The sequence below is a fragment of the Heloderma suspectum genome, chromosome 2, assembly GCF_057233095.1.
Source record: "Heloderma suspectum isolate Gila_16-S chromosome 2, 16-S_ref, whole genome shotgun sequence".
NCBI classification, from domain to species: Eukaryota; Metazoa; Chordata; class Lepidosauria; order Squamata; family Helodermatidae; genus Heloderma; species Heloderma suspectum.
Genome location: NC_139459.1, coordinates 50,572,804 through 50,589,758, shown reverse-complemented (window position 1 = coordinate 50,589,758; position 16,955 = coordinate 50,572,804). Strand labels below are relative to the sequence as shown.

Here is a 16,955-nt window from a genome sequence, read left to right as displayed (position 1 = left end):
TTGACACTGTGCAAGGAAGACAGACAGGCATATCTGTTTACTCAGATGTTGGCACACCTTTTTTAGAGTGGGAATGTATGCATGGAAGATGGATGCTTAATTCCAGTGGGATTAAAAGGGTGGGCAAGTCTGTAAGTAGTTCTAAAGGCTCTGTAGTGATGGAACTTTCTGCCCACTAGCTAAACATTCACCATACAAAGCTTCGGAAGTGTTGGTATATGCCTCCTGGACACCTCCTTATTTTTATGGGCAAAGAGAAAATTATATTATGGCTTTTTAAAGCATTGGCAATAAATTTAATAGCAAAATAGCATGTATTCAGCTTCAGGTTGAGATCAAGTAGCTGTTAAGGCTGTGGTTTTAGAAGTTATAGTGGAACTATGTAAAGTTTCAAGACTTTTGGAAGAAAGTAATAGAAGCTGTCAGTAAATAGAAGTCATATTCCTATGTCCCCTGTGAGATTCTTACTAGGGGATATCAAGGATGTGGTGAAATTAAATTAGGAAGAGATGGATAACAGTTATCACAGCAAGAGTTGAAATAGCTAAGAAGTAGAATTATTGTGAAGGTCTTTGTTTTGAGGATTGGCTAAAAAGAACGGGATATGCATTAGGATATACCATGTTTAAGCTTGCAGATCTGGTTAAATTTTGGGAGGGTAGGGTAAAAGATGAAAAACTGAATTCAGCATCTGCTTGTAGACACTTGCATGGGTTTTAATGGTGTTGGATTATCTCATATAGTGTTAAATTCTGCTATGTTGATAGGCAACAATTGAATCAAGTCCTTTCTCTGTAGGTTGATACCTGTTTTAGTAAATGGCATGAAATACTCAGAAATAGATATCATTCTCTTGAAGGTAAGCATGATTATATTTTCCTCATTATTGAAGAAATGTTACTTGACAACTGCCTCTTACATTTGATACCCTTTATAATGTTTGTTCTTCTTTCACATGGAGTAAAATGTAACAGATTTTGCTGCGATATACCCATTTACCTGGGAGTAAGTCCCATTGAACATGGTGGGGCTTGCTTCTGAGTAGACATGCACAGGATTATGCTGTTAGCTGCTCTTGGCAGTTTCATGGACCCTGGACTACTTTCAAGAGTTGTGTGCATTCTTCACACTTGTTCTTGTGGTCAGTGTCAGGATTGGGCCCTGGCTTCCTGGTTTGGTTTCTGACTTTGATTCAGACTCGTCGGAGTTACAAGAAGCCTAGACGAGACAGGGAGTGGGGGAGGAAATTCCCCAAAACTCTCCAGGAGTCAGTGAAGAACCTTCCCAGTGTCTTATTGAGCAGTAGGGCCAGGCTCAGAGACCATCTTCCCCCATCCCTGTGGGAACCCAGCCTCTGTTTGAGGGGGAGGAAGCATCAGAATTGACAGATGCCAGAGCCTGCCTCTGAGTTAAGCAGGTGGAGCTGAGAGGAGTGGGAGGCATTCCGCCAGATTGGCTGCCCATCAGAAGTTGGCTCGAGAGAGTCCCCCCTGAAGGGAGGAGCCCAGAAAAAGCCTGTCAAGCAGAGTAGGAAACCTGTTGCATTAGTTGAAAGGCATCTGCCTTGCTTTAAGTAGCTCCCTTAATAAAAGCCCTATTTAGCTAATTAGGCCCAAAGGACAGCTCCCAGCCTTTGTGGGCACTACAGGCGTGAAGTGGTGCCATAAACCGAATAAGTTTGTGGATTGCACAGTAAGTCTCTGTTGCCTAACTACTCAGCGGGAGGGCTTGGAATCCCTGCAACTCTGAAGACACAGGGTGCTGAATTAAGCAAAGGGATTTCTGGGCAGGATGGCTATGAAGCTAAAAGTAAGACTGAATTTTTAAAAGTAAGGTCAGTTTTTACTGATATTTTGTGCTCTCATTCAGTGTTTGCTTTTGCAAGTTTTTGTTTAAATAACATTACTAATAAGTGTGACATTCCTTTGCTCCACCCAATCTCCAGAGGCTTTGGATTCTTTAACATAACAGTGTGTTAGTTTCATATGCTGAGTTAACACAAAGACAGCAATCCTGTGGTCCCTGGGAGAGCATCCCAGGGACGATAGGATTGCTCAGAAGACTCCTCTGTGGTCGGAGACAGCACTCTGACCTCAGAAGGGGGAGCTGAAGATTTGACCCCTCACAGCTGCCATAGAAAGAACTGCACTGGCTGCCTGTCCAAGATGGAAAAGCAACTTGAGGGGAGGGGAGGGGAGGGGAGGGGAAGAGACTGGAAAGGCTAGGATATGATTTATCCTGAGCCTCCTCCAGTCTCCTTCCCTCCCCCTCCAAAGTGCCCTGGTTAGATGGGCTGAAAAGGCCGTCTAGTGAAAGTCACCAAACATGGAGGGTGGGGAGGTGAAGACCGCCTCTTTCTTTTCTCTCACTGTTCTGAGTTCAGCCTGGTAGGGCATAAGAGTCTCGGAAGCCTCCAACAAGGGCACAGTCGATAGGATTGTGCCCTAATACTGCTTCAGAATGAGGAAAAGATTTTTAGAAGCATGCATCTGTACTTAGACTGCTGTTTGGTTTCCAATAACAGGGAGATGTTGAAGAAGATGAAGCTATCCCAGATAGTGAACAAGATATAAGGCCTCGGTTTCACCGTTCACGGACAGTAGCACAGCAGCATGAAGAAGATGGTATTGAAGAGGATGATGATGATGATGATGAGCTTGATGATGATGACACTATTTCTGACTGGAATTTAAGTAAGTCAAATACCCATATAAAATACTTAACAAATTACAAATACTGATGCAGTGTGTCTGCTCTTCTATGTGTCTCATCAAGCCAGTTTAACAGTTGTTCTTGCCTAGGTGGCAAGAAGGTTGCCCATCCTTATGTTTTATAATTAAAATGTGCCTCTTAAATATATTGATCTTTTTTCTTTTTTTTAGGGAAGTGTTCAGCTGCTGCTCTTGATGTCCTTGCCAATGTATTCCGTGATGAACTGCTGCCACACATTTTGCCTCTTCTGAAAGAATTGCTTTTTCATCCAGAGTGGGTGGTGAAAGAATCAGGCATCCTAGTTCTAGGAGCAATTGCTGAAGGTAAGTAAATGTGTATGGTACAGGCTATAGCTTATTAGTCTGTTGTTTATTTATTTTTTTAAAAAAAATTCTATCCCACCCTATATCATTAAGATCTCAGGGAGGTGTACAGATAAAATCAGTTTAAAAAGTATAAAACAATAAATAATGTAAACACCTAAAACATATTAAACTTTTAAACTAATACCAGCTAAAATCTAAAACAATAAAACAGTTAAAACAGTGTGCTAGGAAAGGCATTTAGCCCTCAAAGGCTTTGGTAAAAAGCCATGCTTTTACTTGGTGCCGAAACGGGACCAGTGCCTGCTCCAATCAGGCCTCCAAGGGGAGGGCTTTCCACAACTTGATAAAAATAATATCTTGATAAAAATAATTTGTATAGCACTATCTATGTATGGTGCTTTACAAAGTACAGGTATGACAAGGTCCCTACCCCAAAGGCTTACAGTCTAAAACAGACACAAGGAAACAACAGAGAAAGGGGGAAATGGAGGCATGGGTAAGCAGGGGAAGAATATGCGATCACTTCAATTAGATGTGCTTTGACTTAGTTACAATACAGTATAGAGACTAGGGGGATGAACCAAGGGCTTCCCGGGAAAGGTGATTTTTGATGAGGAACTTCATGGAAATAAGGAAATGTAATAGTGAACTCAGGTAGTTTTGTGCCTATCATTTTGGAAGTGAAACCCCCCCCCCCCCCCAAGGTAGTAATTTCTACAGACTTAGGGAATTCTCTGGTATGAAAAGTACCTTAGTTTGGCATAGCTCAGTAGCCAGAACCATGAACAGGAGGTTTTGGTGTATAGGAACATAGAAACGTAGGAAGCTGCCTTACACTGAGACAGACCACTGATGTATCTAGGCCCAGTATTGTTGACACTGACTGGCAGCTGTGGCTCTCCAGGGTTTCAGGCAGGAATTTTTCCAGCCCTACCTGGAGATGCTGGGGATTGAACTTGGGGTGTTCTATATTTAAAGCATGGGCTCTACAACTGAGCCATTGCCCTTCCCCCTAAACAGCCTGTATTCTAAATTCCACTTGTAGTTTTGTAATCTCAAAAAAGCACATGGGGTTTTGTTTCATTTTAAGCCCTTGGTTTATACATGAAACTGTATTCTAAGTGCTTTATTTTCTTAGCAAGAATTTCATGCAGTTTTCAATAATGGACCCAAAACAGCTTTAACAGGCTGACCTAACAATGGAAAACATTCATCATTTTGAATGGCAGAAGCTTCCAAATCATGGGTAGTTCAAATACTATGTTTTCTGCAGTGAGGAAACCACAGATACATCCCATTTGAAATGCACTAGCTCTCCAGTGCATGTATATCTTACTTTTTTCTAGATGGAGATTATCTCTGTGTAAGGTTTAAAGTGGTCTTAAGAATGTTGAGGATTATGGCCTAAAAAAGCTATTTTCCTCCTGCTGCTATCTATCTTCAAAGTCAGTACTTCCCCAATTTAGAATCTGTTACGCATTCTACATGCATTAATGAGAGTCTAATGTTGTTAGTTTTCTAGCTAAGACAATCTCCACATGCTTTCATACACTTTTTATCTTCAAAGTTTCATGTAGAGCAGGGGTGTGGAACTGTTGCTGCCCTCTGTTATCGCCAATCAGTAACTGGAGGTAATAATGGAGATTTCCTTTCCCGCTAGTCTTCAGGGGATGGGGCTTTGGGGAGGGGTCTCTCTGGAGGCCCTAGGAGTGAGATGGGCCAGTCTGGTTTGGAGGTTCCCCATTTCTGATGTAGAGTCTTTTGATGCTGGAAGAAGTTGCCAGTATTGACAGCTGCAGCTGTCTCTCAGCTAGATGTATCCATATTTTTCATGCTTTAAGCACGAAATACTTTAAGCATTCTTTTTCTATGAAATGTTACTTAAGTGTTTTAGAATTTTGGGGGAAGCTGTATCTTGGTCAACCTTCACAACGGTGGAGAGCGCTGTATCTTTGGGTTGGGGTGTTTGTGTAGGCTTATGTAAATAGATTTGTGTGTGAGGGAGAATGGATAGATGAAGGGCAGCGAGGAGGAGAGAGTGATGGGAAGAGAGAGAAGGGCTATCCCCACCACTTTTGGTGCTTGGTCCCATCTACCACTGGTATGCAACCCCTAACCCAAGGGTGAGCAACTTGTAACCCTCCAGATCTTTTGACTTACCACTCCCATCAGCCCTAGCCAGTATAGCCAATAGTAAGAGATGATGGGAGTGGTGGCCCTCCAGATGTTTTGGCCTACAAAAACATCTTGCCCACTCCTGGGCTAGCCATTTTCCCCTGAGGGAATGCAGCCCTTGATCCAAAACAGAGTGCCCACCCCGACTGTATAGCATCTAGTGCATATTAGATGCTTTTATAATTTTTTAAAAATGCTGATGATGTCCAACTCAGCGTGGGATATTATTTTCTCAATTTATTTTGCTTGCTGCAGGAAGGTAGATAGGAAGCATTATATATAGTTTGGATTAATATTCAGTCGATTTCCATCTTGATCATCCATAATCTTTGTATTGTGACCTCAAATTCTGTATTTCCCCTTTGTTTCAAGGGAATCAATTACTTTAATAAGCAGATTGTATACTGTTGGTGCATCAGGTACCAGAACTGCAAGCTTTACTGACATCATTGAGTTTCTCCATAGAGTTGGAATGCAAATTTTGGGTTTCCCATCTTGCTTTTAAGTAGTTAAGTGCCTGTTAAAAATGTATTAGAATACTTCACTCCCAGAAGTGGATACATTATTTTTCCTGTTGGCTTTACTGCTTTGTGTATGCATGGAGGAGTGATTTAACTAAGGATTTCTAATTGGTATTATATTCTTACAGGTTGCATGCAGGGTATGATTCCATATCTTCCTGAACTAATCCCTCACCTTATTCAGTGCCTCTCTGATAAAAAGGCTCTTGTGCGCTCCATTACTTGCTGGACTCTTAGCCGCTATGCACACTGGGTAGTCAGTCAACCCCCAGACACGTACTTGAAGCCATTAATGACTGAGTTGCTAAAGCGTATCCTTGATAGCAACAAGAGAGTACAAGAAGCTGCCTGCAGGTAAGTAAAAAATATTGATGATCCTCAAAGCACGTGATGAAAGCCAGTGATATGGGCCAGAAAGTTTTTCCAGTGCTCTATTTTTCCATGGGAAATTTTCCATTTCGTTATTTAATTAGTGAAATGGATGCCAATTGCAAATAAAATACTTTTCAAACATGGGAGTTTTAAAGTTGTAGATGAGTGGTTGTTAGCATACTATGCCCAGTTCTTTGGATTGCTAAAATTTATTAGCATGTTAACAGTTTTCAGTACATTTGTGTTTCCTTTAAATTTGGCAGTGTAAGGGAAGTACATGCTGTTGTCTGAATTTTTGCAAGTATTCCAATAAACATTTCTACATAATGTAACATTTAAATCACATTAAGTGTGCTTTAATTTTCCCCCTCAAATATTTCAGTCAAATACTTGTGTATTGGGACAAAAAATAACATGGGGTACTTTTTAATTATGTTTATTAAATAAAAGTAAAATAAACTTGCTAAACTAGATCATTCACTAGGCCATCAGAAAATTTTCTCACGCAAATTTTCCAATAAACTACCAATAATTTTTCTTCCAGAAAACCTGCATCACTAGTGAAGACTCTTAATGCTTTTTATTTGTGGTGCAGTATTCTATTTGTTTTTGTTGAACAGGTCTTCTTAATCTAGATAAAATTCTTTTTGAGGAAGTTACTCTTCTGTTTTAAATGTCCTTACTTCTAGTAGCTGTTCTAGGTGATTTTTTTAAGGGAGTAATAATTTTGTCATTGATTTTTCTCTTTGCATTTTACTGTCAAGCATAGAACATGAATGCGGAGTATTGTTAAGAAAGTGAGTTCTGTTGTAGGTATTGTATTACTCACTCCAGAGAAGCATTCAAGTAATTCAGCATATGCATTGGAGCTTCTGACATTTATTCCCTTTGGAACTGTAGCCCTTATACTATATGGCCAGCCATCTCTGAAATTTGAGAGCTTTAGAAAACTGTTTATAGCTGGGAAGGTCTGATGTTCAAATTAAAATTAGGAATTTCTGCGCACCTAGACTTCTGGATTATGACTCAATCGATAGTGATCCAAAATGTTGGGTGTTAAACTACAAGGCATCGTACATGTTGTGATGAGTATTTCACATAAAACCCTTAACATTGGGGGTGAGGGGAAGCACAAGTTCATTGCATCTTACCAGTTGTCAGATCAATATTTTGATCAATGACCTTTTTTTTCTTTAAAGGACTGGATAGTTTATCTAAAAGAAAGTGGCGTTCCATTCTGCAGACTAAATTTGTGTTTTGCTTCTTAGTGCCTTTGCTACTCTAGAAGAGGAGGCTTGTACAGAACTTGTTCCTTACCTTGCATATATACTTGATACTCTGGTCTTCGCATTTAGTAAATACCAGCATAAGAATCTGCTTATTCTTTACGATGCCATAGGAACTTTAGCAGATTCTGTAGGCCATCATCTAAACAAACCAGTAAGTATTGTTATCCTTTTTTTAGATAAAGCTGAAGAGTATTATTCTCCATCAGACCTCTGTTCTAGAGGTTTATTTCCTTATTTCTGTGTATTACAACAGCGCAGATTTCAACATGGTTGTCTAACCCCAAGTACTTTGCCCCATCACCCTTGAAAACTCTCCCAACCAATCTCTCACTGTTTTGAATTTTGCGTGCTTTGTGTTAGTCTGTTACAAAATATTATGAAATCCCTGGTGCAGTCTTCATTATTGAAATACTATGTAACTGTAGCTCAAGAATAGGACATAGCTATTTTTCCCCAAGTTTTCAAATTGCTTAAGTTATGAAATCTATTATTAGGATTGTTATCCCATAAGGTAGGTCCATTTTATCCCCCTATTACAGATGGGGACGGAGGCTGAATGGGAAAACTGAGTGGCCTTTGGCAAGTCACTAAGTTTATGGCTGAGGTGAGTTTTGAAAGTTAGGCTTCAGGCCGTAATCTACTATATTGCACTAGCTCTCTGTGGTTCACAGCTATGAACCAGAATCTAAGCAACTGTGAAACTAGCTGCATGGCCCAAGAGTTCTTTTTAAACTCTTCTTTTGTAGGGCATTTCCTCGGATTGGGCAAATTGGTTTTGAAACACACGCACATGCATCCGCCCTTCCATGCCATGTGGCCAAATGTTGTTGAAACTGGAGGTAGTTTCAAACAACTTTGAGGAAAGTTAGGAAACTGAAAAAACTGATATGGTATGTGAAGCTGTTCAAAGAACAAATTCCACGAGACCTAGTGCAAGTCTCAAGACTTGGGGAACTCTTTGCATTCTGGCTATGTCTATAGACATAGAAGTTGATTATTTGAACTGTAGGCTCCTCTGTTCTTTTGAAGCCTCACAAAAGAGAATGGCAATATGAAGTTGATCATGGATAGTTATGTATATTAATTTGCACGAAATATGGATGGGGAACTGTGTATAAATATTACGCCAGTACTTTTCCAGCTGCACTGGCTGCCGGTCCACGTCCAGGCCTGATTCAAAGAGCTGGTATTAACATGCAAAGCCCTAAATGGCTTGGGACCACGTTATCTGAAGGATTTTCCTCTACCATATGTACCTGCCCAGACCTTAAGATCATCCTCAGGGGTCTTTCTCTGGGAGCCCCTGCCAAAGGAAGTGAGGCAGGTGGCTACCAGGAAGAGGGCCTTTTCTACTGTGGCACCCCAGTTGTGGAATGAGCTCCCTAGAGAGGTTTGTCTGGTGCCTGCATTGTACTCCTTTCGGTGCCAGGTGAAGACCTTTTTATTTTCCCAAAATTTTAGCATCTTATTCTTTTAGCTCTGCTGTTGTAAATCTGTATTTTAAATATCTGCGTTGCTGCTAGGGTTTATTCTGGTTGTACTTTTATACTGTAGCTTTAAACTTTTATATTTTATATTATTTTATGTTGTACTTTGTGGTCTTAACTTTTGTGAACTGCCCAGAGAGCTTCGGCTATTGGGCAGTATAAAAATTAATAAATTTATTTATTTATTTATTTATTTATTTCATTTCTATACCGCCCAATAGCCGAAGCTCTCTGTAATAAATACACATTCAATTGAAAGTAGGGCAGAGTGGGTAGATAGGATCCACTGATTTATGCCTGTGATTCCTGATCCAGCCTGCTTCTGCTCACAGATCTCATTATTTGGATCAGGGCATGTATATTTATGGAATTAGCATTGGCCTTGACTTTCCCTCAAGCCATCAACAATGGGGGCGAGGTAGGATTGCACTGTGTACTTAAAAAAAAAAAAAAAGGATTGCTTTCTTTTGTTGATAAACTGCTGCAGGTAGCAAGAGATGCCTAATTAAGTTTAGTTACTCATTCACATTTCATTAAATATTTATATCCTGCTTTTTCTTCCAACTGGAGAACAAAGTGGCTGACAATAAATACAAAGCAATCAATACGAAACATCAAATTTCAATCAATATAGATATAATATATATCCAAACAATAAATGAAGTAGCCTTCCAAGTTCAGAAATGGCTCAGGGAGCCATGGAAACATAGGAAGATCTGGTTTAGGCTTTCTGAGCTTCATATGCATCCATTTCTATGAAGTTCTTACTAGTCTCCCTCCCCAGCAGCTTTGCACACTTCATGCAGCATGGCAGAGAATGAGATTACTGTTCTTTCCCATCAGCTACAGTTCATCAGACAGGCCAATTGATGTGTGGGGAAGGTTTTAATTAACTACCACCTGACAAGGATCAGGCCTGCGCATCTGACATTCCTTAAAGGATTGCAGATGATGGGTTGCAAGCTCTCTTTTGAATATCTACTGAGCTCTTCTCACCAGCAAAGCATCAGAATCTGAGGAGAAAGTCATCTTCCCCTCACTCTTTGAGTGAGGTAAAATGAACTAGTGCCACTCAAGCCAATAGGAGAGAATTTGTTTCAAGCTTTCCATGATGCATATTGCTGTGGAAGCAATTAACTGCCCCGATGGCAAGGAAATGGTTTCTCAGTATACTGGAGACTATTCTGGCGGGGAGCCATCTGTGCATGGAAATTCTTAGCATTTCCAACTATAATTGCTAGGTCAATCTCATATTCCCACATCTGGCTGTGGTAGGTAATGCTTTTTGCAGAGAAGGAAAAGGAGAAGAACATGACCTTCAAGATAAGAAATGGGATTATTTATATCTCTTAGAGACTGTGTATATATGTATACACACCAAAAGATTAATTTATTTAATGCATTTCTTAGCCGCCTTTCAAGACTGTAGCTTTCCCAAGGCAGCTTACAATATAAAATGTACAATTCACTGTGGATAAGTACTTCAGTTTTAAACAAAGGTAAGAATAATCCAGTTTAAACAAGCCAAGTCAAATCCAAAACGTAAACCACAAAAGCAGCATATATAATAAAACCCTTTCAGTTAAAAGCTGAAGAAAACAAGTATGTTTTTAAAACCATCTTAAAAACAACAACAGATGGAGTCAGCTGCATATCTCTCAGGAAGGAATTCCTTAGAGCAGGGGTCACCACTGAGAAGAACTTATCGCTAGCGCCTGCTGACCTTACAGATTTTAATGGTGGGCTAGTGAGTAGGTTTTCTGAAGATATATTTATTTTATTTAATCCATTTCTGTAGCCATCTTTCAAGACTATAGTCTTCCATAGGTATCTTAGAGCCAGCATGGATAATGGTCAATAATTCTGGGAATTGAAGCCCAGAAGATCTGGAGAACATCAGCTGGGGAAGGCTGGTATAGGCAGGCCTTCAAATAACCTGGTTCTATGCTAATGCTTTAAAGAGCAAAAGCAGCACTTTGAATTGGGCCCAGAAACACACTGGCAACCAGTGCAGTCTTGTCCCAGCATGGACTCGAATGGTTGTGTTGTGCACAAGCTGAAGCTTCCAAGTTGTCGTTAAAGGCAGCTCCACGTAGAGCACATTATGGTAGTCCAGTCTGGATTTATAGTGTATGCATAATTGAGGGCAGGTCTTCTTTCCCGAGATTGGGCTGCAGCTGATGTACCAACCAAAGTTAATAAAAGCTATCACTTGTGCTTCCACAGACGGTGTTGAATCCAGAACCTCCCCCAAACTACATACTTGGTTTTTCAGGCAGAGTGCCACCCTGGCCAATATGAATTGAATCACTCTATCCAGATCAGCAGATTTTCCCACCCATAGTAGTTCCTTCTTGTCTGGTTTATGCTTCAGCTTGCTCATCTTCGTCCATCTTAAAACGTCTTCCAAACACCCCTTTAGGAGTTCCACAGCCTTCCATGGATGAGTAGGTGGTAAATGGAGATACACCAGTTTCTGGGGAACATGGGTGAAAGGGTGCTGTTGCACTCATGCATAGAATCATAGAATAGTAGGGTTGGAAGGGGTCTACAAGGCCATCGAGTCCAACCCCCTGCTCAGTGCAGGAATCCAAGTCAGAGCATCCCTGACAGATGGCTGTCCAGCCTCATCTTGAACGTCACCAGTGTGGGAGAGCCCACTACCTCCCTAGGTCATTGGTTCCATAGTCGTATTGCTCTTAAAAGTCAGGAGGTTTTTCCTGATGTTCAGCCAGAATCTGGCTTCCTGTCACTTGAGCCCATTATTCCTGCACTCTGGGATGATCGAGAAGAGATGCTGGCTTTCCTCTCTGTGACAACCTTTCAAGTACTTGAAGAGCGCTATCATATCTCCCCTCAGTCTTCTCTTCTCAAAGCTAAACAAGCCCAGTTCTTTCAGTCTCTCTTCATAGGGCTTTGTTTCCAGTCCCCTGATCATCTTTGTTGCCCTCTTCTGAACCATCTCCAGTTTGTCTGCATCCTTCTTAAAGTGTGGTGCCCAGAACTGGACACAGTACTCCAGATGAGGCCTAACCAGTGGTGAGTAGAGGGGAACTAGTACTTCCCGGGATTTGGAAGCTATGCTTCTATGAATGCAGCCCAAAAGAGCATTTGCCTTTTTTGCAGTCACATCACATTGTTGGCTCATATTCAGCTTGTGATCAACAACAATTCCAAGGTATTTCTCGCTTGTAGCGTTGTTGAGCCACATATCCCCCATCTTGTAACTATGCATTTGGTTTCTTTTTCCTAGGTGCAGAACTTGGCATTTATCCCTATTAAATGTCATTCTGTTGTTTTCTGCCCAGCGCTCCAGTCTGTCAAGATCACTTTGAATTTTGTTTCTGTCTTCCAAAGTATTAGCTATCCCGCCCAATTTTGTGTCGTCTGCAAATTTGATCAGCATTCCCTGCACCTCCTCCTCCAAGTCATTCATAAAAATGTTGAAGAGCACTGGGCCCAGGACTGAGCCCTGCGGTACCCCACTCGTCACCTCTCTCCAGTTTGAGAAGGTCCTATTGATAAGCACTCTTTGACTCCGATTCTGTAGCCAACTGTGGATCCACCGCATCGTTGTTTCTTCTAGCCCACTTTGAGCTAGTTTGCTCATCAGGGGATCATGGGGGACTTTGTCGAAAGCTTTGCTGAAGTCGAGGTATATGATGTCTACAGCATTCCCACGGTCCACAAGGGAGGTTACTTGATCAAAAAATGAGATCAGATTTGTCTGGCAGGACTTGTTCTTGACAAATCCATGTTGGCTTCGAATAATCACTGCATTGTTTTCAAGGTGCTTCCAGATGGATTGCTTTATGATCTGCTCCAGAATTTTCCCAGGGATTGATGTCAGACTGACTGGTCTGTCGTTCCCAGGTTCCTCCTTTTTACCCTTTTTGAAGATAGGGACAAGATTAGCACTCCTCCAGTCATCTGGCACTTCACCCGTCCTCCATGATTTCTGAAAGAGAATAGACAGCGGTTCTGAGAGTTCTTCTGCCAGTTCCTTTATTACTCTAGGGTGCAGTTCATCTGGCCCTGGAGAGTTGAACTCATTCAAAGTAATTAGGTGTTCCTTGACCATATGCCTATCGATCTCAAGCTGCAATCCTGCCCCTTCAGCCTGTACTTCGCCTTTGCCAGGGGGCTCATAGACCCTCTTTTGGGAGAAGACTGAGCCAAAGTAGGAATTGAGCAGCTCTGCCTTTTCTTTGTCATCTGTTATCATTTTTCCACCCTTATTTAATTAGCTGAACCACCATTTCTTTCCTCTGCATTTTACTTTGGATGTAGCTGAAGAAAGCCTTTTTGTTTTTCGCATCCCTCGCTAACCTCAGCTCATTCTCAGCTTTAGCCTTCCTGACACCATCCCTGCAATTCTATGCTACCTGGCTGTCCTCTTCCTTTGTTGCTTGGCCTTCTTTCCACTTCCTATATGTGTCCTTTTTTGTTTTCACGTCATTTCTAAGCTTTTTGTGAAGCCACATTGGCTTCTTCTGTTGTCTTCCACCTTTTCTTCTTGTTGGAATTGTTTGTAATTGTGCCTTGAGAATTTCCTTCTTTAAAAGCTCCCACCCATCTTGGACTCCTTTTCTCGTTAGCGTCGCTTGCCGTGGGACCTTACCGATCATTGTTCTGAGTTTATTAAAATCAGCTTTCCTAAAATCCAGGGTACGTGTTTGACTACACTCGGCTTTTGCTTCCCTTAGAACCAAGAACTCAAGTACAACATGGTCGCTTTCCCTCAGAGTTCCTGTAACTGCTACTTTATCCACTAAGTCATCTCTGCCCTGCTTGTTGGTGCCTGGTCAACAACTGGTTGGCCACTGTGTGAACAGAATGCTGGACTAGATGGACCCTTGGTCTGATCCAGCATGACTTTTCCTATGTTCTCAGTAGAAGCACCTTTGGCAGCAGTTACAGCTGTGAGTCTTTTGGGGTAAGTCTCTACCAGCTTTGCACATCTGGATCCTGCAATTTTTGCCCATTCTTGGCAAAATTGCTCAAGCTCTGTCAGGTTTGATGGGGATTGTTGGTGAACAGCAATGTTCAAGTCTTGCCACAGAAGCCACGATGGTCTTGTAGGCCCCTTCCAACCCTACTATTCTATGATTCTGTGATTCTCAGTCGGATTGAGGTCTGGGCTTTGACTGGGCCATTCTAAGACATTCAGGTTCTTGTTTTTAAACCACTCCAGTGTAACTCTGACTGTGTGTTTAGGGTCATTGTCCTGCTGGAAGGTGGACCTCCGCCCCAGTCCCAGGTCCCATGCAGACTGAAACAGGTTTTCTAGAATTGCCCTGTATTTGATTCCATCCATCTTTCTCTCAGTCCTGACCAGTTTCCCAGTCCCTGCTGATGAAAAGCATCCCCACAACATGATGCTGCCAGCCCCATGGGGATGGTGTTCTCAGGGTGATGGACACCGTTGGTTTTGCACCACACGTAGCGTTTTGTAGTAAGGCCAAAAGTCTCAGCAGACCAGAGAACCTTTTTCCACGTTTGCTGTGTCTCTCATATGCCTTTTGGCAAAATCCAAACAGGATTTGATAAGGGTTTTTTTCAGCAATGGCTTTCTTCTCACCACTCTTCCATAAAGCCCAGCTTTGTGGAGCATCTGGGTGATAGTTGTCCCATGGACGGTTTCTCTCCTCTCAGCTGTGGATCTCTCCAGCTCCTTCAGAGTTACCATTGGCCTCTTGGTTACTTCTCTGACTAATGTCCTCCTAACCCGGTTACTGAGTTTTGGTGGACGGCCTTCTCTAGGCGGAGTAGTAGTTGTGCCATATTCTTTCCATTTTGTAATAATGGGTTCATAGTTTGGGATTTTTTTTTATAACCCAACCCTGATTGGTGCTTCGCGATAACTTTATCCCAGACTTGTTTTGATAGCTCCTTGGTCTTCGTGATGCTGTTTGTTTAGATATGTTCTCCAACAAACTCTGGGGCCTTCCAGAAACAGGTGTATCTAATCTGAGATCATGTGACACTTGACTTGCAGACAGGTGGACTCCACTCAACTAATTGACTTCTGAAGGCAGCTGGTTGCACCAGAGCTTATTTAAGGGTGTCACAGCAAAGGGGGCGAATACTTATGCAATCCAGACTTTTTAGTTTTTTATTTGTAAATCATTTTGTAAAATATGTAGATCCCCCCCCCCCCCCCTTTGACATGATGGGCTATTTTGTGTAGCTCAGTGATAGGAAATCCTAATTAAATCCATTTTAATTCCAGGTTGTAACACAACAAAATGTGGAAAAGTCAAAGGGGATGAATACTTATGCAAGACACTGTAACTGTGTTCTAATCCACCTGTTAAGTGAGGAAAATGTAAAGTAGGTTGGGTTGCATAAAAATGTGAACCAAAGTATTTCTCCCCATCCCGATCTCTGCAACAGCTCACTGAATAGAGCCCACTTTTGGAATAGTTCCAGTTGCTGAATAGACCCTACTTTTGCTGCACATTTAAACCAGATTTCCTCCCGCCTGATTTTGAAAATATATTTAGGTATATATGTATTTACTGAGAAACAGATACAATTGGATAGAAGGAATTGGGTCACAGTCCAAGTTGTATGAAAGCTTAGTTTAAAATCAAGACAATTCGAAATAGATTTCTTGGGGATCCTTTGTAACTCTGTCAGCTAGTAAGATCAACTTTTTGGGATCAAATGAAAAAACAACATTGATAAGATGGAAAATGAAAAATGATGTCTGGTCTTCGAAATAGATACAGTGTCAGTTTATAGAATTTGTTATGCATACTTAATTGCATAACTTTCCTTTGTTGTCTGTAGGAATATATTCAGATGCTTATGCCTCCACTAATCCAGAAATGGAACATGTTGAAGGATGAAGATAAAGATCTTTTCCCTTTATTAGAGGTATGTGATACTGTGTACTCACATTCTTGTAGTACTCCTTGAAATATACACACTACTTTATAAGCTTGCAGCCACCCTATGAGGGTAGGTTTTACTGGGAGAGTTAACAGCTGCAATTCTCCATCTACATAGCTGGGGGTGAGCCCCATTGAAATCATTAGGATTTATTTCTGAGTAAGGATGGGTAGGCCTGGGCTGTAAGAGCCACTGAGGTTGGAAGTTGAATGGGGGTTTTTCCCCTGGGCCTTTCATGTCAAAACTCCATGTTCTGGTCATGTTACCACAGTGTTGTGAATTTTTATAATTTGAAAATGCATGTACTCCTTTTGTACTTCAAAAGTTAGGCTTTTTAAGACCGTAGAAAATGTGCTTATTGGCAAGGTATATGTTGCAGTCCAAAGCACATACTCTCTAGTGTTTGTTCTGTATTTCAGTGCCTATCTTCGGTTGCCACTGCCTTGCAATCTGGCTTCCTTCCATACTGTGAACCAGTGTACCAGCGCTGTGTGAATCTGGTACAGAAGACTCTTGCACAAGCCATGGTATTTTTCTGTTGTTAGCCTTTAGAGAATGAAGAAATTCAATTTCAGTGAAATCAGTGCTTGTTTTCTAGAGATGTATAATATCCTTTGAGCAACCCTGTTGGCATAAAAAATGTAAATTGCCCAACTGTATTATTTTTTTAAATTATAGTTGCACAATGCTCAACCAGACCAGTATGAAGCTCCAGATAAAGACTTTATGATTGTGGCTCTTGATTTACTTAGTGGTTTAGCTGAAGGACTTGGAGGCAACATTGAACAGCTTGTGGCTCGGAGCAATATCCTGACACTAATGTACCAGTGCATGCAGGTGAGATATATACATTTCCTCTCCCCCCCTCCCCGAATATTAAAATAGGAAACAAAAACTTGCTGCTATCTTTCTGTTCTAGGATAAAATGCCTGAGGTACGACAGAGTTCTTTTGCCTTGCTAGGTGATCTGACAAAGGCATGTTTTCAACATGTGAAGCCTTGCATTGGTATGTTGCTCAACACTGCATTTGAGATTTGAGTTTCAAATTATTGTGTTCCGCAAATGGGTAGGGTCTGCTAGGGTGGTGTTTCCATGTGTAAAGGCAAATTTTGAGAGTTACTTTCCCAGTTTGATGTGAGGAGGCATCCAGCAATTGGCTAAGTCTTCCACCACCC

At 41.4% G+C, this 16,955-nt stretch overlaps 1 protein-coding gene across 6 annotated transcripts in view; it reads left to right on the top strand.

The window, feature by feature from the left end:
* The window catches only part of TNPO1 (transportin 1), a 57,043-nt gene that overhangs the window by 20,534 nt on the left and 19,554 nt on the right, over window positions 1–16,955 (top strand). For all 6 annotated transcript variants that reach the window (XR_014787629.1, XR_014787628.1, XR_014787630.1 and 3 more), the window contains 9 exons: window positions 799–859; window positions 2,525–2,693; window positions 2,883–3,035; window positions 5,863–6,088; window positions 7,375–7,546; window positions 15,678–15,764; window positions 16,199–16,306; window positions 16,458–16,616; window positions 16,699–16,786. Coding sequence is in view for 3 of the 6 variants with exons in the window: in XM_084833496.1 (XP_084689622.1) it covers window positions 799–859; window positions 2,525–2,693; window positions 2,883–3,035; window positions 5,863–6,088; window positions 7,375–7,546; window positions 15,678–15,764; window positions 16,199–16,306; window positions 16,458–16,616; window positions 16,699–16,786 (1,223 nt within the window). In the remaining 3 variants the exon portion in view is untranslated. The remainder of the gene's footprint in view (window positions 1–798; window positions 860–2,524; window positions 2,694–2,882; window positions 3,036–5,862; window positions 6,089–7,374; window positions 7,547–15,677; window positions 15,765–16,198; window positions 16,307–16,457; window positions 16,617–16,698; window positions 16,787–16,955) is intronic.